Source organism: Musa acuminata, chromosome BXJ1-6 (genome assembly GCF_036884655.1).
Source record: "Musa acuminata AAA Group cultivar baxijiao chromosome BXJ1-6, Cavendish_Baxijiao_AAA, whole genome shotgun sequence".
NCBI classification, from domain to species: domain Eukaryota; kingdom Viridiplantae; phylum Streptophyta; class Magnoliopsida; order Zingiberales; family Musaceae; genus Musa; species Musa acuminata.
In genome coordinates this window covers 45,033,681-45,053,912 of record NC_088332.1, presented here as the reverse complement: position 1 = coordinate 45,053,912, position 20,232 = coordinate 45,033,681, and the positions used below count along the sequence as shown (strand labels likewise).

At 39.1% G+C, this 20,232-nt stretch overlaps 3 protein-coding genes across 3 annotated transcripts; 1 reads left to right on the top strand and 2 right to left on the bottom strand.

Annotated features, from left to right (window-relative positions):
• The first annotated feature begins 1,197 nt into the window (after nt 1-1,197).
• On the top strand, nt 1,198-7,631 carry LOC135677301 (casein kinase II subunit alpha-like). Its single transcript, XM_065189483.1, has 10 exons — nt 1,198-1,516; nt 1,629-1,758; nt 2,738-2,932; nt 4,445-4,602; nt 6,140-6,230; nt 6,305-6,370; nt 6,986-7,068; nt 7,149-7,212; nt 7,291-7,359; nt 7,439-7,631. The coding sequence occupies exons 1-10, from the start codon at nt 1,215-1,217 to the stop codon at nt 7,493-7,495; spliced, it is 1,215 nt and encodes a 404-aa protein (XP_065045555.1). The 5' UTR covers nt 1,198-1,214; the 3' UTR covers nt 7,496-7,631.
• A 731-nt stretch (nt 7,632-8,362) lies between these two features.
• On the bottom strand, nt 8,363-14,539 carry LOC103990112 (disease resistance protein RGA2). The gene is made up of 2 exons (XM_009409148.3): nt 10,133-14,539; nt 8,363-8,652 (listed from the first exon to the last, which is right to left on the bottom strand). Exon 1 carries the CDS (start codon nt 14,469-14,471, stop codon nt 10,143-10,145), a length of 4,329 nt encoding a protein of 1,442 aa, XP_009407423.2. The 5' UTR covers nt 14,472-14,539; the 3' UTR covers nt 8,363-8,652; nt 10,133-10,142.
• A 2,200-nt stretch (nt 14,540-16,739) lies between these two features.
• LOC103990113 (transcription factor NIGTH1) lies at nt 16,740-19,000 on the bottom strand. Its single transcript, XM_009409149.3, has 5 exons — nt 18,706-19,000; nt 18,369-18,592; nt 17,899-18,283; nt 17,610-17,686; nt 16,740-17,521 (listed from the first exon to the last, which is right to left on the bottom strand). Exons 1-5 carry the CDS (start codon nt 18,983-18,985, stop codon nt 17,276-17,278), a joined length of 1,212 nt encoding a protein of 403 aa, XP_009407424.3. The 5' UTR covers nt 18,986-19,000; the 3' UTR covers nt 16,740-17,275.
• Between the last annotated feature and the right edge of the window lie 1,232 nt (nt 19,001-20,232).

The window sequence follows — 20,232 nt, the reverse complement described above, 5'->3', positions numbered from 1 at the left end:
AAATTTAAAATTAATTAAATAAAAAAATATACATAATTCTTTGAAACATAAATATGTCTAATTAAATGACTTAGAATTATTATGAAATTTACTAATAATTCTAATATCATAATTCAACAACCATTATTTATTAATTATAAAATTTTAAAATTAAAATATTATTATTCATCACATATATAATAATAATAATAATATCAAAGATTTTAAAATTTAAATAAAAATTGATAAGAAAAGAATAAAGGATCTCATCTTTCCTAGAGATGCTTCTTAATTATGCTCCGTAATGAACAAGAGAAGGATGACCTTTATTTTTATTTTACTTTCACACATAAATATATAATTATAATATTTATTTTTTATGGTTTATACATGAAAATAAAATTTGAACTATTTATTTTCTATAAATTACATCATTTATTAGGAAATAGATCAATTAATAATTTAATTGATTGAAATTTTTTCTAAATTATTTTCTTAATTATACTATACAAACAAAAAAATTAAGGGGATCAGGATGCATACCGTAAATCGATCATGTATGATTATGGTTCATGAGTCGAGGGTCGAGGCAAAGTTAGAGTTAGGTTAAGAGTTGGTTTGCATAGGAATAAGGATCTTTGTGATATCAATATTTTTTATTAAAAAATTTTTAAAATATTTGTTTATTAAGAAAAAAAAAAGAAAATTTAAGCTCGAATGAGCATGGTCTTTAGTGTCGAACCATCTCTATGTTTCCCATGTTCACTTTAAGATACTAACTTATATCGTGAATCTTCATCAACGTTAATGGAGAAATGATTTGGGCTTTAATATCTGTTACATAAGTAGACTTTAATTATATTAATAATTTATTAATATATAACTTTAATATCTATTAACTCAAACTTGATGTGAGAGACTTATATACTACGTTTTTAAAAATGTATAAGTTATTTTAGACATGAGTAAATCATAAGGACTTAAGTAGTCTATGACTAAAATCATAAGGGTTATTTTAATTTTTTTTACTTAAAATATATATATTATTATATTAATAATTTATTATGAATCAACATTTTATGTAATACAGGAGTTATTTTAAACACAAATAAACTAAAAGGAGTTAAGTGAGAAAGGGTTAAAATAACTATATATATATATATATATATATATATATATATATATATATATATATAGCCACCTTCTTTGTTACCCCGTTCTAGCTTCCTATTTCTATGGCCTTTGGGCCTCTCCGCTCCTTCTCCCTCCTCTCCCGTCACCTGCGATCCCTCTCTCCCCTTCTCAGCTTCTCGTCCCCACCCGGCGCCCACCCACTTCGCCTCTTCCACCCCTTCGTCGCAAGCCCCGGGAGCTTCCCAGGCCGCCTCCGCCCCTCCGCAGCCGGAGCCCTGGCGCAGAAGATCGGAAAGGCCGTCCGCAGCCCCGGCGCCCCCTCCCGGGCTCGGGTCTACGCTGATATCAACGTCCACCGCCCCAAGGATTACTGGGACTACGAATCTCTCACCGTCCAGTGGGGGTGAGGGCACACGTGATCTTTCTCACTCTTCTAAATCCATAAAATTTTGAGATGTTTTTGCTTTTATTGCAATCAAGGTTTCTTGGCTTAATAAATTTTTAATTGCTTGCAGGGAACAAGATGATTATGAGGTTGTTCGGAAGGTCGGAAGGGGGAAGTACAGCGAGGTTTTCGAGGGAGTGCGTGCCACGGACAAGGAGAAGTGCATTATTAAGATTCTAAAGCCAGTAAAGAAGAAGAAGGTGGGATTTAAATCTGATCTGAATTTGTATTTATACAAGATTGTTATGTTAAAGAAGACTCTATTACAAATTAGGCTTGCTGTGACAATGCATTATAGATTTAATTATGTATCTAGGTTCCCTTGTTTTATTGGATGGTATCCGTTACTTGGTTGCCTTTAATTTCTCGCTATTGAACTTTAGCCCATGTAGCAGTGCATATTTGGTTTAGGGCTTGAGAAAAGTTTCAAATAATTGTTGCTTTGCAACAGTTGTAAAAAGAAAGGACATGAATATTCAATTATACTTGTCCGGTAGATCTAATGCTTCACAATGTGATTTATGGGGTAGGATGAAGATGCTTAAATTATACTAAATAGTGGGAGCATGAAGAATAAACCATGCCTATGAAGCAATTTAGGAAGTTCAAATTCTTACTAACTTCTATTTGGTTCTGTTGCTTATGAGACAAGCGTTGGGTGCAATCTGGTGTGGATCTTTTTTATTATATGCTTTATGTGGTGTTATCTCTCTAATCACGCCCTTCATCATCTACTATATCACTGGCAAGCTTGTTTTAATGCCGTAGTGAATATACATAATTCAATACTCGGTCTGTTTGGCTGTCCAAGAGCTAGAGATATAATCAGCTGTTGATGAGCTGGGTATCCAAGATGTTGCATCACCTATAAAATGGCTTCAACAGGCCCTGTTTGCTAGATAGTTTGGCAAGAAGGTCTGGCAACTAATTTATTTATTTTTGTATTTTTTAATAAAAGGGTCTTTCTTGCATTGGTTGTCTCAATAAGATTTTTTTTCATATTTCTATTTCATGCTTGTGCTATTTCTTTCATTGATGCTCTAATTTTACTATGGCTCAGTCATGGATTCCCTTGTGGATTCAAGTATGAGGTTTGCTTGATGTCGTGACATCTCTCTTAACTATCTGCTTCTGCTTTCTATTCCTTTTTTTATTTATCATTCTTTTCTTTCAATGCAGATCAAGAGAGAAATAAAGATATTGCAAAACCTTTGTGGCGGATCCAACATCGTCAAATTACTTGATATCGTGAGAGATCAGCAATCGAAGACACCTAGTCTAATTTTTGAATACGTCAACAATACCGACTTTAAAGTTCTCTATCCAACTTTGTCAGACTACGACATTCGATACTACATATATGAACTATTAAAGGTAAGGTTATCTTCCCATGTGCAATGAAGTGAAGCATGTCAACTTGTTGGTTAACAATCCAGCTAATTATGATTGTCATGACACTTTATGTTATTGTTATTCTTATAACAAGCACTTATAAAGTTAGTATATATAGTTTTCCACTTTGAGTAGCAACCTTGACTTTAACTCTTATTGCCCTCTGAATGTTAAGTTTTCTGTTTTTTTATTATATATTGATATGATACTTTCCTTCGCACATAGTTTGTAAGATTGGAATTGGGACTGACCAACAAGAATATAGTCAAGATCAGTGTCATTAATTGCAGGATTGGAATAAATTGAAATAATAATTAAAATTAAAAAAATAAAATCATAAAAGTACTTGAAAGTTTCAAACATTATTTAAAAATAAGGAATGTGGGTAATATGTTTTTGCAATTAAGAGATAGTGATGGCTCCACTTGGGTTTGATTTGTATCATAGTTTCTCTTGCTACTAGACACCTACTATTGTCACCAAAGGAAACAAAGAGAAAATCGTGAGACCCTATAGCTTTAAGTTGTACTTAGTAGACTTAGTGAGGTGAGATGTTGGACTTGTGTGGTCAAGTTTTGAGCATATTTGGGGCTTTCGGGTTTGGCTATGTCCATATATGCATTATCTATGTGGCTTTTGCTGCCGCATGCATAAAATGTGGACAGATTATGTAGTTGAACCATGCACTGCTACTGCATATGGCTTATTAGTGCAGTCTTGTGATTGATGCACAAAAGCAGCTGCTTAAACCACTTCTTAGATAGTGGTTGTATAGGTGATATACAGCTTCCTTTCCGTGAACCATAAAGTGATAAGATGAAGGAATTGAAGAGACCCATCCGACCTAATTTTTTTCAACAAGATTTAGATATGAGATCCTTAGATTTTGCTTATGTTTCTTTATTGCTAGCTTTGAATCATGTAGCTTTTGTTATTTTAGGGTTAGATATGATAATTGTTATTTTTTCCTTGGACAGATCCTGATGTTTCTTGAATTATGGTTTTGTGATTTTTGTGGACTTCAACTGATTATAGGATTCCTGACATTGATTTTTGGTGAAGTTTCAAAATACAGAATATTGAATTTGGCATGTAGTTTGCACATTTGATGTGGATCAACAAATTGGTGTTTATTGGTGATTAGCTTATTATGGACTTTTTGGGAGAATGGATGGTCAAGCTGTTGACCATACATCATATACTAAATCTCTAGGAAAGGATTGGTTGGATTAGTCATCAGTTAGCTTATATACTTTTTGGTCCATTTATCAGATCCCTTATGCTTCAAGGTCATGCTGAATGAATTTTCAAATCTTGATTTGTTTTTCACTGAAGATATGTAACATTAGTTTTTCAACTCGATATATTGAAAAACCTCTGGTGTGCATCTGCTGAATGCATGTGTTTGTGTATTTTGAATTTGATATCTTGTGTTTCTATAATTAGATTTCATCAAGTTTGATTGCCTTTTAACTTTTCCAGGTTCTTGTGTAGGCACTAGATTATTGCCACTCTCAAGGCATCATGCATCGAGATGTAAAACCTCACAATGTTATGATAGATCACCAACAGCGCAAGCTTCGTCTTATTGACTGGGGCCTGGCAGAGTTTTATCATCCAGAAAAAGAGTACAATGTTAGAGTTGCCTCAAGGTACGATGTTGAAAAATGATCCCCTGTTGAAGAGCATTACCTTCTCTCTTGAATCTTCGATGATTAAATTATTTTCAAAATGTGAACATTTCGGTTTTAGGAAGCAAAATTTCATATCTACCCTTTTGTAAATAAGGGTAGCTTTTCAGATTTAATGTTTGTTAAGTAACACAATATAATATCCTTCTTAAATTTTTAAAAATCATAAGTATTCATTTCAGGAACGTGTATCAAAACCTTTCTCCTGCATCAAGTTCTCTATAATAGTTTCTGAATTTTAAAGGGAAAATCATATTATATTTAATTGGTAAATTTGAATTTTCCGATGTATGTATGGACACAAATGAGCCGAATATCAAAAGCATGGACTACTGTACTGCCCGCTACCATATAAAATTGGCGGTATGCACTGGTCCCAAGCTGGCTGAGACAAGGGTCAAAATTTGACCGATGTGTATTGGTTGTTAATGTTTGAATTTTGACCATGCCACCCTCATTTCGAGGGCTGTTTTGGCCTTTGGGCTTGTAAAAGCCCCTCTCTCTCTCTCTCTCTCTCTCTTTCACGGACTCTCATCCTCACTTTCTTTCTCACTATTTCTCACACTTTCTGACTCCTCTCTAATTGGTGATTAGTGGAAATCAAGCTCTTAATTTGGATGAAATAGGGATTCTAACTCGAGGTTGGGGGGAATCTGACTCTAATTAAAGGCATTTATCTTCTCTCTATGTTTTCAAGATCATGTCATGTAATTAGCAGAAAGAATATTGATAATTCGTGATTGATTAGTGACTAATGATTAATTGAGACCTAATTAGAGGTTTTTAAGAATAATTAGCCTAGACTGGCTATGTATTGACTTCTTGCATGATTTGTGAGCTTATTCTACCATGTTTGATGGTTCATTAGAGGCTTATTAATGCATGTTTAGGCACCAAATTGTATTTATATACCAATAAATTAGATGAGGATAAAAAATTTGAAATAGGATTTTATTATAATTTTAATTGAATTTTCTGCCCTTTTTCGGTATATTGACATGACATGGCAATATCGACCAGTATGTACTGGATCAACCAGGGACCGATACGCTTGCACAGCACGATGCGGTGAGGGTGGAAATTTTTCTTTGGTTCTCCTAATCGAACGCGGAGTGAGTCAGATTTTTTGGGTAACAGTGTATGAGCATTTTAGTATGGCTTGAACTGGAAGAGCTTTTATGGTGACAGTCATTTAAATTTAAATGTGTATATGTCTGTTTAATTGTTGACTTATATTACTATAATTCAAGTAGGCCATATCGAGGAATAAATGGATGAGAAAACCTTCCCTGGATGAAGTTTGGTTGATTTACTGATAAATCTCATGTTTTTGTTTGGATGAAGGCAACAGATCACTTTTGGTATTTGCTTCTCATTTCTTTTATGGTTCCTGACCATATTACTGCCTCTTTGCTTTGTAAAAGGAATCTTTGCATAGTTCTCTGTTGATTTATATCAAACTTTTCTGTCTCTGGACTTATATCAAACTCTTCTGCAGGTACTTTAAAGGCCCAGAGCTCCTAGTTGACTTGCAAGATTATGATTATTCACTGGATATGTGGAGCCTTGGTTGTATGTTTGCTGGGATGGTATGTGATTTATATAGTTACATTCCCTGGACATGTTTTTTTTCTATAAAATCATGCTTTCTGTTGATTGGCAGATATTTCGGAAGGAGCCATTTTTTTATGGACATGATAATTATGATCAATTGGTCAAGATAGCAAAGGTATGATTTAGTTCTCAAGTGAGGATGAAAGAATTAGATATTTTGCTGGTTGATTTTGTTAATAACACGTGGAAAAGACAGAGCTAACTATTTAAATTTTCACCAACTTGTGCTTATCCTCTTAGATTGTGCCTTTTAGACATAAACGTTACTTGCTTGCATCAATATAATTTATGTATTACATCCTAGGAACATATGGACTTCTTCTGGATTGTGTAGAGCTAATCATAATGGCATAAAATTTCAACCCTAAGGGATCTCATGCTGGCACTTGAAGATGGAGTAGTTAAGGAAAAAGAAACTCATTACTATATTCCACACAACATGCAGACGGGAATCGTGTGGTACAAACCGCTAGTATTCGTGGGACTCAAAAAAAAACTTTATACACATACATATATATGATGATCAGCTGAGTTTCAATGTTGAGACAACATTGGCTTTCCATGAACGTCTTCAGCGGGATGTCTATGCATTGAAATAGTAGAAGAGTCATGTTGTCATCGTTCTTTGGGAAAACAATCTGGATAAAGTAGCATGATTGACATTCACCATTTAGTCCATGTTCTTTCTCTTCTTATTTAACCATCTGAGAAATTTTGGTATCTGGTTTAGGTACTTGGTACAGATGAGTTGAATGCTTGTCTAAAAAAATATCAACTAGAACTCGACCCGCAACTTGAAGCTCTCGTTGGAAGGTTCTAGAGTGCACTCTGAATTAACTCCTCTGGGTTTGCATTCCAATATGTTTTCTAATGTCTGTTAATCATTGTCACAGGCATAGCAGGAAACCATGGACAAGGTTTATAAACGCCGATAACCAGCATGTGGCAGTTCCCGAGGTGACTATTGCTGCATGAACGTCGAGGTTCCGATCAGTTTATCACATAATTTACTTCAATTTCTTTTTCTGTTGTTAGGCTGTTGACTTTGTGGACAAGCTGCTTCGGTATGATCACCAGGAGAGGCCAACAGCGAAAGAAGCGATGGTAAATGCTTTTCCTATAAACTTATTCCTCCATAATTATGAGCTTCAGCTGCTAAGAGGATTGCTGCTCTTCCCTTCAGGCTCATCCTTATTTTAACCCAGTGAGAAGTCCAGAAAGCAGCAGAACTCATGCTTAGAAATCCAAGTGATGAATCCCAGCTGTCGTTTCTGTTTCTTTACTTGCTGCATATATTTTTTGTCATGCATTTATCTGTGTTGGATTACTGTTTAATTACGAAAATGTTGCAACAATTAAGCTTGAGATTTTGGCCATTTTCTGGAGTCAATCTCTCTTCTTTTTTTTTTCTTTTTGTGTTCGAATTGAATAGTTTTTGTGCTGAAATCCATGTGAAGGGGAAAGAAAGGAAGAGCTTGCAACCTGTAGCAACCCATCTTCCAAAGTCATTCACATTCTTGTAGTTGACTCATTATACTCATTTTGTTGGGAACTTAAAACGATCTCTTTTCTTGGAAAGATCATAGCATTCTAACCATTGATTGCATTCTGCAGTGTGTTAACTCTTAAGATTATAAAAGGAAGCTGTACGCAAATCTCATCTCATGCACTCCTTTGTGAAACCTAAGGAACATAGGCACTCGATGCTCCCTAAATAAGCTTCTCTGCAAACATCACTATCGAGCCAGCCGGCAGGCAGTGCAAACGTAAATGTAGTATCACAAGATTTAAACCAGAAAGATCGGAGAAAAAGGGAAGACGGAAGAAGGTCATGCAGTCATATGAAACGAAACAGTGGAGCAGCAAAAGGAAGGAAGAAGGTTCATCCGATCTTGTTTCTGCTGCTTCTTTTTGCTTGCTGCTGCTGTGGCTGCTGCATTGAAGGAAGGAAGAAGGTCAACCTGTTGGATGAAGAATTCGAGGGTTACATCTGATAGAAGCAGTTTGATAGGGTTTATGGAGAAAGAGCACATGATGACAAGTATTCTCCTCTTTAAATCTGCATTGGAGATTTCCTGAAAGAAAGACCTATTAAAGCTCATGGAAATAGCTGCCTTTAAATCTTCCATCCTCTCATTTGCTTGAGGACCAATGAAGCCACCAATCAAATCTGGATCGGCACATGTTTAAGAAACAATAATCTTTGTGAAATCCTGCTTAAGATGCTCAGGATGGCCCAATCTAAGACAGGCAAAATAAAAATGCACATCCAAACCAAATCTCTATGTTCTCATCCTCAGTGCCACCATGTCTCGATCATCTCCTTGGCTAAATGATCTGTATGTTGTCTCGAGGCAATCGAAATCTTTCTCTTCCACTCCCCTTTCTCCATCCTCACTGCTCATCCACAATGGAACAAAAATATTAGAGAAGGAGAAGGGGAGGCATGGGATATTGTCACAAGCTAGACAGATAAAGCTTAACAGCAACATTGACCATTGAGAGTACACAGCAATTTTGCCCTACATGGCATTGATTATCCACTCCAAACAGTGTAATTCCATAAAATGTACTTTATTGTGATGTGGAAATTATAGGGAAGGTCACATGTTGTAAAATGGAGACTGAACATCCTCTCAACTCCTGTTTGTACATAGACATAGCTATAAAATGGTCAGCATTAGAGAGGTTTATAACCATCTCTGCACCATGGTACACAATGGGAAGAATAACAAGATAATAGATGATATTGTCAAGGTGAATATTTTTTTGTTTTTTGAAAGGTATATATAATTTATATATGTTCATTGTATTTAACTTTATTCATTAACTGAATTGTGAGCTTATGAACTCATGAAGGAACGAAGAGACAGCTCAGATGAAGGTTAAAAAAGATGCCTACCTCGGTTAATTGGTAATAGACACCCTTATTCTCTAAAAATATCACCTGACCATGTCAGTAGTCAGGGACTTAGACCCTATTCCGAGGCAATGCTACCTTAGTTATACAGAGTTTCATGAAATATCAAAGAAGTTATGAGAGATACCTAAAGAAGTTGAAAGAAAAAAGTATATAATCAAGAAACATGATTATTGACACTAAAATAATTTTTTTATGTTAAAAAAATCCTATCCTTAGTTAATCATAGTTTTCTAAATTGTAATTTTCATTAATTTTTATTTTAGGATGTACTTGCAAGTAGATATTACCTTAAAACCTTTGCATGAGATAGATAAATATCATTTTGCACAATCCATGACATATTATTTCTAATAGAGTTCAAATCCATTTGGTGAAACTATTGTTTATATATGTTGTTCAACTACTTTGATCATTCAATACATGTGTTATTTTACTACTTTGATAATTTAATATATATGTTGTTTTACTACTTTGATAACTTAATTCATATTTTTTGATAATTTAATATATGTGTTGTGTTGTGTATGACATCATTTATTTTTCTTTGAAAACTCTACTCTTTGAATATCTCCCGCTCCTTTATACCAGAGAAAATGATTCTCAGTAACTCAGTGTCGTCAAGTTGATAACTACAGTTGTATACTTTGGAAAGCAAGCCTCACACGTATTTACTTGAGAATTCTCTATGTTTTCCTTTTGGATTAAGAATCATAAGTACAGACCAACAAGTTAAAAGCTCTTTCAATTGCAGAACTGCCAACTACCAAGTTGATTCATGTAAGTTGGCTAATATCAGAACTACAGAATGGTTCAGTTTTCGACAAGCAAAAAAGATATTTTTAGCATAAGTTAGGAAATTGAATACTTATGAAATTGAAATTTTCTTAAGAAACAAAGAAGAATTGTAGACAAAATGGTGGTTGTGAGGGTAAGTGGTGGTATAATGTGATGTACCTCATGTTGCCTATGCATAAACTGGGTGAAATCGACCTGAGCTCTTCATCTCTGCCAGGTGCTTTTCCAGTTGCGCAGTCAGCACTGGGTGGCAATGGTCAAATCCTAAATCTGTGAGGAGTGTCGGGAGTCCCTTCGATGGCAGTGATTGGATCTGTGGACAGTCACTTACAACCAAAGCATGGAGGGAAGGAAGGGTATGCAACTCTGTTGGCAAGGACTGGAGATTCTTGCAACTGAGGAATTCAAGGCGCCTGAGAGCTGTGAGGCTGTGCACCAATTCCTGCTCCTCCCAGTCAAACATCACTTTCTGAGGAGACAAGATGATTCTGAGAGACTGGATGAATGGCAGTGTATTTTTTATAAGTGAGAGTTTAAGTAGGGCTGTTTTATCTACTGATAATTCAAGCAGTGACAAGACCTCCCCTTGCTCATCCCCTTCATTTAGCAAAAGCCTGGGACATCCTATGATTTCCAATCTCTTGAGTGATTTGAGAACTTGTAAACCCTCTATTGATCTCAGCCCATCACAATTCATGATCCTTACAGCTCCAAGTTCCTTCAAGTGAAGCATTACGTCCCTTGGAAAGGAAACCATGTATGGACAATTGGATATCGCCAACTGAATTAGTGAGCTGAGGTTGTGTAGGCATCCAGGCAGCGATTTCCCAAGATTTCCACAGTCACCCAATTCTAGCGCCTTGATTGACGGCGGGAGGAGGAGGTCATTCTCCTCACACTGTGTCATGCTCATGAGCTTGGGGCAGTTCCTTATTGACAAGTTCTCAAGGGTGGTGAATTCTCTAAACCTCTTGACAGGCAGCCACAACAGTTCAGCACATTCCCATATCCGAATAGCATTGATATGTGGCAGGTGGTTTGACAGCAACCCTTCTCCCAGATTTCTCAGATTTGGGCATTTAATAATGTGCAAGAGTGAAAGAGAAGCAGTTCTAGCGCTGCTACCTCCACCAATTCCTTTGCATAATCCTGGAAGTCCTGTCAGCCCAACTTGCCATAATTCAAGTTTTATGAGAGAATAAGGGACGGGAGGCAAGCATTTAAGTTTGGGGCATTGTTCAATTTTAAGTCTACACAAGCAGGAAAATAACTCCTCCCTTTCAGCCCAAGACCACTCTTCCCATGCTGGCATGTCTCTTAACACAAGCTCTTCCAACCTTGGAAAACCCTCTCTCTGACAGGTAGAATCAAATAATCCATGGCCTATCTTTTTCACTGCTGGCAATCCCTTGATGCGGAAAACCTTGAGACATGGCAGTTTTTCAAGAGAATGGAGTTCCTCAAATGTCAGCATGCCCTTGATTTCTAGCTCTTCCAGCCTTGGAAACCATTTACTCCTCGTAGCACTAAAGAGTCCATGGCCTACCTTCGACACCTGGATGCGAAGAACCTTGAGACATGGAAGTTGTCCAAGACTTGGGAGTTCCTCCAGTGCCAGCATGTTCTTCAGCACTAGCACTTCTAGCCTAGGAAACCAAATTTTCTCTCTAGAACCACATAATTCACGACCTATAAGTTTCAGTGCAGACATGTTCTTCATGTGAATAACCTTAAGATGTGGAAGTTGTCCAAGATTTGGGAGTTCCTCCAATGTCAGCATGTCCTGCAGCACAAGCTCTTCTAATGATGGAAAACAATTGCTCTCTATATCACCATATAATTCACGACCTATATGTTTTACTGAAAACATGTTCTTCATGTGAATAATCTTGAGACAAGGAAGTTGTGCAATATTCGGGAATTCTTTCAGTGTTGGCATATCCTCCAGTACCAACTCTTCTAGCCTAGGGAACAACTTGCTTTTCGTACAGCCACATAATTCATGACTCATTTGTTTCACCACAGGCATTCTCTTTATATGAAGGACCTTGAGATGTGGCAGTTGTCCAATATATGAAAGACCCTCCAGTCTTGTACAGTTCTCTAGTTTAAGAGTTCCCAAGTTCGGTAGCATTTTCACATCCAGCCAACTGGGTACTGTAGCACCACTGTACCCTCTGATTGTCAAACTTTTGAGGAAGTGATGTGGTTGGAGACCTAAAAGTACTTCCTCCGAGACAAGTAACTCATGCTCCAAGCTGGAAACCTGGCCAGCTGCCCACTCTAACTCTAATGCTTCAAGATACTGTTTTCTGTGCAGTTTAGCCTTGCTTGCTTCTTCTTTACTCCCTACATTTTCAAGATTTGTAATTCGTAGAGTGCCGCGGAGTTGTGTCAAACCACTTAGTTCTGCAAGTTTGTTTCCATGATTCTTTAGCACTTTGAATGCAGACAATTCTTGCAGAGAAATCAGCTTCCCAACCTCGTATATCTTGGAAATTATCTCATCTTCTACATGAAGTTGCCTCAAGTTGATCAGCTTGCTCATGCCTTGTGGGAAACTCTGTAATTGACAGCCCCATAGCCTCAGTGCTTGCAGATTGTAAAGGTCGCACAATGACTCAGGCAACCTCTGAATGCGAGCATTGTAGGATATGTCAAGGTACCGAAGTTGTATCAAGTCACCGATAATATCAGGCAACTCTTTCATGCCACACTTCTGCAAAACTAAAACATGGATTCTTTTCAGTCTTCTGAACAAGCTCTGAGGCAATAAGCAGCTGTTGACTTTAGTCATATATGGATACTGATTTCTCTGATTGTTGATCATAAGGGTCCGCAATTTATTGTAACCTGAAAAATCCACCAACTTCGTTTGCTCAGTTAATGCTACTGATAGATGACGAGTCGTACTAGGGGTCTCTTTGGACTTGTCATCATCTATCCTATGACACTCTCCCACTGATATAAATTGGGCAAGATCGTGTATGAGGTCATGCATCACGTATCGCCCTCTCCACTGAGATTCCTGAAAGAAAGACCTATTAACAAGCTCATGGAAGTAGCTGCTTCCGACATCTTCCACCCTCTTGTTTCCTTGAGGTGCAATGAAGCCTTCTGCCATCCAAGTCTGGATCAACTCATGTTTATAGAATAAATAATCTTTGTGAAACACAGCGCAAAAAGCGAAACACTGTCTAAGATGTCCGGGAAGGTGTTGATAGCTCAGCCATAGAACAGGCAATATTTCATTTTCAGCTTGTGGCAGTTGCCATACCTCACTTTCCATTATAGTTCTCCAGTGTTCTTGGCTGACATCCGACCGCAACAAGCTTCCTAGTGTTTTTGCTGCTAGCGGTGAGCCCTTCAACTTACCAGCAATCTTTCTACCGATAACCTCGAGCTCTAGATGCTCCTGGGGGTTCACAGAACCAAATGCACATTTCTTGAACAGCTCCCAGTAAGCATCATCCTGGAGACCATCGAGCGAAATTTCCTTCATTGTGCCAATGATGCTGGCAATCTTTGTGTCTCGAGTTGTGACTATAACCTTGCTGCCTCTTGCTGCAAACCTTAGTGGTGCGCACAGCCTTTCCCAGTCATCCCTGTTTTCGCTCCACACATCATCGAGGACTAGCAGAAACCTCTCTGAAGCAATCTTCTCCTTGAGGATCTGTTGCAGGGTGTCCAAGTTCAATTTGTCAGATTGTTCCACCTTGGTAGCAGACTCGATTATCTCTTTGGTCAGTCTCTTCACATTGAAATTGTCGGATACACAGACCCAAACCTTGAGGTGGAAATAGTTGCCGACACGATTGTCGTTGTACACGAGCTGAGCCAGAGTCGTCTTCCCAACCCCTCCGATTCCGACGAGGGGTAAGACAGAGAAGCTACTGTTACCAGATCCTGAATCCAACAGCAATTCTACTACTTTCTCCCTTTCTTGGTCCCGACCAAACACGACGGTTTCGGTCAAGAAAGAGCTCGTTTCTCTTCTCACCACCTTCCAGTCGAATTGTCTCCCCCCATCATCGGGTGCCAATAGCTGCATGACATCCATCATATCGGCAGCAATGTTGCACAGCTTCCCCTGGATCTCCCTCAATCGAGTCCCAGCATCATCACCATCGGCACCCAACCACTCGCTCGCAGTACTAAGGGAAAAAGAAAAGAGGTCGCTTATCTGGTCTCCCCGGTGCTCGACCTTTTGCTTCGCGGCTTGGTACTCCAACTCCTCCAGTAAGTCCTCGGCGTCATAGGCAGCATCCTTGAGCTGCCTCACCAGCTCCACCAAGCTCGTGTTTTTATGGTTCCACCTCGTCTCTGCCTTGTCGAGGATGGCATGGATCCGGAGCAGAGACGTCCGCAGCCGCCTCAGGTCATCGTGAAGGCCGCGGCGCCGCGCGAGTTGTTGGATCGCGCAGTTGCTGGCCTTGTCGAGCAACGTCTGGATGAAGCTTTGCGCGAACCATCCTCCGATTACTAGCGCCGTCGACATAGAACAGCCGATCCTTCTTCCTCCCAGCTCAAAATGGCAAGAAAAGGAACATGCTTGTCTTCTCACGGCAGACCGAAGTCTTCATTTATCTATCTATCTATATATAACATATATTATTACAAATTAATTATAACGTTTGCACCAAAATCCTCTGTATATGTCACTGTCATCGATATCCATCCAAATAAATAAAAATTAATTATATTTAGCCACGATTAAAATTAATTTATTTGAATTATATATATATATATATATATATATATATTACTTTGATTATAAGATTGCTCCTTTACTATTTAGGAGCATATGGCAGTATGAATATGAAAATATTAGTCTCCTCATCCCATAAAATATTGTTTATGTTATTGAAAGTTTTAGATGAATCCGTTAGCTTTTGAGATAAGATTGTTTGAGAACATATTTGAGAAATCCTTTTATAGTGATCTTTACAAAGTGTTACCTCCATAATAAGTGCTAGACATGATGAACATAGTGCGTCTCTCCTAGATTCTTAGTACGTGAAAATATCGGATCATGTGACATCAATTGGATGATGATGAGGTAACGATTGATTACGTGAGACTCAGATGCTAGTGTCGATATATTGGTCACCTAGCACCGAGGTGTCAATCACTTGTTGTCGATGCATGAGTCACTTAGGTGTCAAGATATCGATTACCTAATATTAAGATATTAGACATCTGGTATCGAAGTATCCCATAATCATACCACTAACAAGTAGTATATTCATCAAATCTTTATAAATCATCTTAACTCTTTAATATGTGACTAAACTGAAGTGTTAGTTAGTTCGCTAAATAAGAAAATAATCTATCATTTAGCTTTAAGAAATCTTCTTCTTGTGTTCATTTCAACAGATCGACAAGATCCAGCCCATAATCTTAGAGCCGACCCAAATGGATTGACTCATCTGTTCCCATGTAAAATACAAAATGTTAGGCATCCTATCTCTATCGGATCAATAATATGAATGAATCTAGTTGAATTCGGGTTATCATAAGGAAACATATCAAGATTGGGCTCACGAGTAGACCCATCAATCATAGATGTTGCTGATATTGTCACAAACAAACAATATAGATTCACAGAGACTCATATAACAGCTCATATCTGAGGATTCTATCACTATTGCTGTGGGATCAGGAGATCTCAAGGCTAGTGATTCGGATGTTTGCCTGTCCTCCCTGAGATGGACACCTTTGGTCCCATGCTGTATTCTTTTGATGGGGAAGAAGATGAGAGAGGTTTAGTGTAACCCACTTGACCATTACTGCATGGTTAAACAGAGGATTAAGCAAAGGGTAGCTATGTTCATTTTGATAGCTATAACATTGCAATGATGAAGGATAATTAGATGGAGACATTGTCTCCTAAGAGAGTCTCTTTAGTCTTGTTCTTGTGAAGAGACCTCCATGAACTTTTACATGACCACAGACACTAATGGCCAGTTGAAGAATTGGCATCTTTCAACATCTAATCCAATAGGAATACCACTATGTTGTGGAATAACAGAGCTGTATCAGATGGCAGTTCTTGCGAACCAAAGAATCTGTTATGTTCCATCTCCCAAAGAATCTGTTATGTTCCATCTCCCGTAATCAATCATATCATGGATTTAGTTGATTTTGTCTAAATCATGCAATCGTCTACCCTTGAGTTCTTGCGAACAAAGCATTGCAAATTGAGCATCTTCACAGGTTCAGAGTAACTGAGAGAAGGATGGAATCTGCAGGTTATGCATTTGGGTCTTAATCTCTCCTTGTACAAACCTCTTTAGACACTGAGGAAGACAGCATCTCTCAGAAATGGAGCAGTGGGGGGAAGAGTCTCAGAAGGCAGCTGGGGACATCATGTGAAATAGCAATGGCATGCTACTAGCAAGCAGTGAGTAGAATCCATGAGAGGATGCACTCTGTCAGGCAAGCAGATGCATGATGAAATGATCCTCGATGCCACAACTGGCCCTACTGTACCTGAAATGATTCTTGATGCTTTGGCTTTATCTCATGCCCAAATGCAGTGGAATGTCTCTTCTGTGCTGCTCACAGAAATGCTGGATGTAGAAAACCTTGAGATCAGAAGCAACAGAAAGCTCTGATGGATGGCAGCAAAATGTTCTACTTGGAAGAGAGAAGCTAAATTGCTGGTGCTGACAGACCAAGGCTGCTTTGCAGCACACAAAGAAGATGTGGCAGACAAAGGACTGGCCTGAAGGCATCACCTGAAGCCATATGAATTCATTGAGAGTGAGCACTGAGTGTTGCAGGATGATTTGAACTATATGTTTTCGGTTAATCACAAGAAAAATCTGGCTTCATGAAGAGAAAAAAAAGGATTGATATGGAACTATTAGCTCAGCAGCAGATGCAATTAACAGCTACACCTTTTCTCCTGCCTCATCTTCCATGAAGATTACCAAATAGCAGCAGACAAAGTTTTGGCAATGCTTCAAGATCCAATCTTGTCGAAAACCAGCAGACCGATATTATGGGGACTAAAACTTACAGGAAAATTGAGATACTAATAATGTAGGAAAACCTGCTTAAAATCTCATATGAGGAGCACTCGAGAGTCTTCTCTAACCAGCAAAAGCTACTATTGACTCTGCTCCAATCCGATCAGATCTTGCCATGTACTGTATCCACAAAACTCTCCACATCTCTATACATGGGAAGTACTATGTCAGTCTCTTCACAATGCTCCTAAAAGCCTCTCTTTCATATTATTCTTCTCCGATCCCACAAGCTGCTTTCTTGTTTACTGAGTCCAGCAGCAAATTCTCCTCATCTCCAGTTGTGGCACTCTGACTTCCCACCTTCTTCCTCACAGCTATCTCCAGCGGTCGGAGAGATGGCTCGGCGGGCATCGGCCAACTGAAGAGGGCTCTGAGGAGAGCCAGACTGGGAAACACTCTTCTGTGGTGGTGCGGTGTGGTTCTCAGGAGGAACCCACAAGCCTCCCAAAACCACAACCGGTCGGCTAGCAGGAGGTGAAGCATTAGGCATCTTTCGAGTGTGCAATCGGTATTTCTGTAATGGAGATCGAGAACACCATGTCAGCGCAGACCAAACAGGAGTAGACCGATGGAAATTGAGAGTTAGAAAGCCATGAAGCCACCTGCAGATGGCTCTTCACTTCATCGTTGGTGAGACCATCCACCTTCATCAGTTCTCTGATCTGCTTTGGAGTTGCCACTGCATAAAGAAAAAGGTTTATCGAGATAGAATTCTCACTACATAGTATTTGGAACAGATTAAGTGATCGATTTCAGATATCCGCTTCCATTTTCCCCTCTCTACCTACGACAAAATCCATTGTGGAACGAAAAAATTGGATGTTTTTCCCTTCCGTTGAATCATCGAATCCAATTCTACGTATTTGAGATACGATAAGAAGCCAATCTGACCTTGAGCGCCACCGAGCTGCTGGAGAGCGAGGACGAACCGGCGGTGTAGCTCCGGAGACCAGCACCGCCTCGCCTTCCTCTGTTGCTGGAGCTGCAAGCTAAGGTGGGCACCTGCCGTCGACGGCGGCGCTCGACCAGCGCACTTAGAGACCGAGCCGCTGCCAGGATGGTTCCCAGCGACGACAGAAATGGGGAAAGAGGCGCTTCCGGCGGCAGGTGAACGCAGGGAGAGATCGGACAGCACCGCCGTGGGAGTCACCTCCTGCTTTGAGCTCATCACAAGCGCCGCCATGCCCTTAAATGGCACAAACGTGTCGGCGCCACTCTTGGATTCTAAGCACAAGTTCTCCTCCTCCTCCTCCTGGCCATCTGGTCCTCCATCTCTCTGCCACAAAGGAGGAGAAACATGGAAATATGAGAAAGATGCTTCGCAATCCAAGAAAATAACGTACAAAATTCCGCCTTTGTACCTCATCCGCCACGCTCTGGTCATCATCGTTCCTGTTGTCGTCGCTAGAATAATCGCTCCACAGCTGAGCGGAGCTCATCCATTTCTTCTTATCCTTGCAGTCGACTTCCAGCTTCGCCCCACCCTCCTCTTCGCACCTACTCCTGATGGGCATTAGCTCTTGGAAGACATGCACGAATCTATCACCCCGGCACCTCTCAAGCTCCTTCTTCAACCCTTCGATCACTAAAACCCAAGGAAAAATTCGCATAATTACCATAAAAACTCGATTTTTTACCATAAAAATTGGAAAGAAATCCCCAAATTTGAAAAAATAAAAAATAAAAATAAATCTCCACCGTCGGTGAGGAGAAGCATGCAGAGGGGGAGCTCGCGCTTAAAGGCCTCGATCTTTCTCCGCTCCTCCTCCAAGCTCCTCACGGAGTTCTCCAACTTCGCGACCCCACCATCGCTGCTCTGAACCGCCGCCGCCGCCTCTTTTAGAAAGCCACCGACGGTCCTCATGGCGCAGAGCTTAAAGTCCAAACCGAACTCCGCCGCCGCAGATCCCATCTCCAGCTCCACCAGCTCCCTCCCGATCTCTCGCGCCGTTGCAGATGAGAAGGGGGGCACGTCCATTTTATACGTGCGACACGCAGGAGGGAGGAGGATAGGACGAGGAGAGGGAGAGCGGTCCGGTTCAATTGAACCGGCGACGTGAGAAGGAAGGCGGGGGGCAAAAACGACCGAAAACAAGTGTCGGGCTCGAGTCGTCACGTGTGAAACGCGTTATCGCGAGAACCGACACCGATACCCAAGTGGCGATTCCGCTTCTTGACGCGGCGGTTCGACTCGCCGAGTTAGACTCTTTCCAACTATTTTGGCCCCTTTTTTTGTCACTTTTTAACGGTATATTTTATTCATTTCATTTTTCTTCAATGACTCCTTCCTCTTCAATTAATTATAATATAAATTTCCAAGTGTTACGCGAGTGATTTCAACTCCAATTCCGCATTGGAAAGCTAAAACCATGGGCTAAATCCACACAATTAAGTGCAATGGAAAGTATCACATATATATATATATGTATATATGTGTATGTATATATACATATATACATATAATACATTCATATATATATACATATATATATACATATATATATATACATATATATATATATATACATATATATATATATATATATATATATTTGATGTCATGAATTATTGCTCATAAACCTTGAAATATTATGGACTGACTATATAGTAGAACTAAGTAGATAAAAGGGTGATGATACCTTTAAAGAACATACTATTAGATGCTAGACATTATTAGTGAGTAGAACATTAACAATAAAATTTAGTGAAATAAATTTTATTAGAACATTATTAGTTCTTAGCCACAATATATGTTTGACAACAATAATAATTTTTAGAGCAAAACAATATTCATGTGTGATATTGTTTTTGTTTTTCTTTTATTGTTTGTGTGAAGGACAGAAGGCTATGAGTTCCGCTTCAACCAAAAGGTGCCATGTACATATTTGTACTAGTAGTAAAATGAGGGGGTGTGGTCCTTAGAAGGGACCTCTCTTCCATTGGAAGAGGTGGAAGAAACCCACCCTTAATCTCCTCCCATGGTGTCTTCGATTGACTTGAACGTTTTTATTATTATTTTCTTGCCTCTCTTCTTCATGCTCTCTCTACCTTTAGTAGTAGACTGTAGTCAACCTCGACAAAAGCCAAGTGATGCATGTGGTGTTCTCATGCACATCGATGGTAGAAAACGAAAGGCTTTGAGATTGGACCACCATTTTTAGGTTTGCATGTGAGCACAACATCTTTTATCTGACCTACATAAGATAGATAGGTTGGACCCAAAAC

Coding starts and splice junctions, on each gene's coding strand:
- LOC135677301 (XM_065189483.1), top strand. CDS start 1,215: ATGGCCTTTGGGCCTCTCCGCTCCTTCTCCCTCCTCTCCCGTCACCTG. Junction 7,069..7,148: donor CTTGAAGCTCTCGTTGGAAG/GTTCTAGAGTGC, acceptor TCATTGTCACAG/GCATAGCAGGAAACCATGGA. Junction 7,213..7,290: donor AGCATGTGGCAGTTCCCGAG/GTGACTATTGCT, acceptor TTCTGTTGTTAG/GCTGTTGACTTTGTGGACAA.
- LOC103990113 (XM_009409149.3), bottom strand. CDS start 18,985: ATGGACGTGCCCCCCTTCTCATCTGCAACGGCGCGAGAGATCGGGAGG. Junction 18,284..18,368: donor ACCAGAGCGTGGCGGATGAG/GTACAAAGGCGG, acceptor CCTTTGTGGCAG/AGAGATGGAGGACCAGATGG. Junction 17,522..17,609: donor AAGTGAAGAGCCATCTGCAG/GTGGCTTCATGG, acceptor TCTCCATTACAG/AAATACCGATTGCACACTCG.
- LOC103990112 (XM_009409148.3), bottom strand. CDS start 14,471: ATGTCGACGGCGCTAGTAATCGGAGGATGGTTCGCGCAAAGCTTCATC.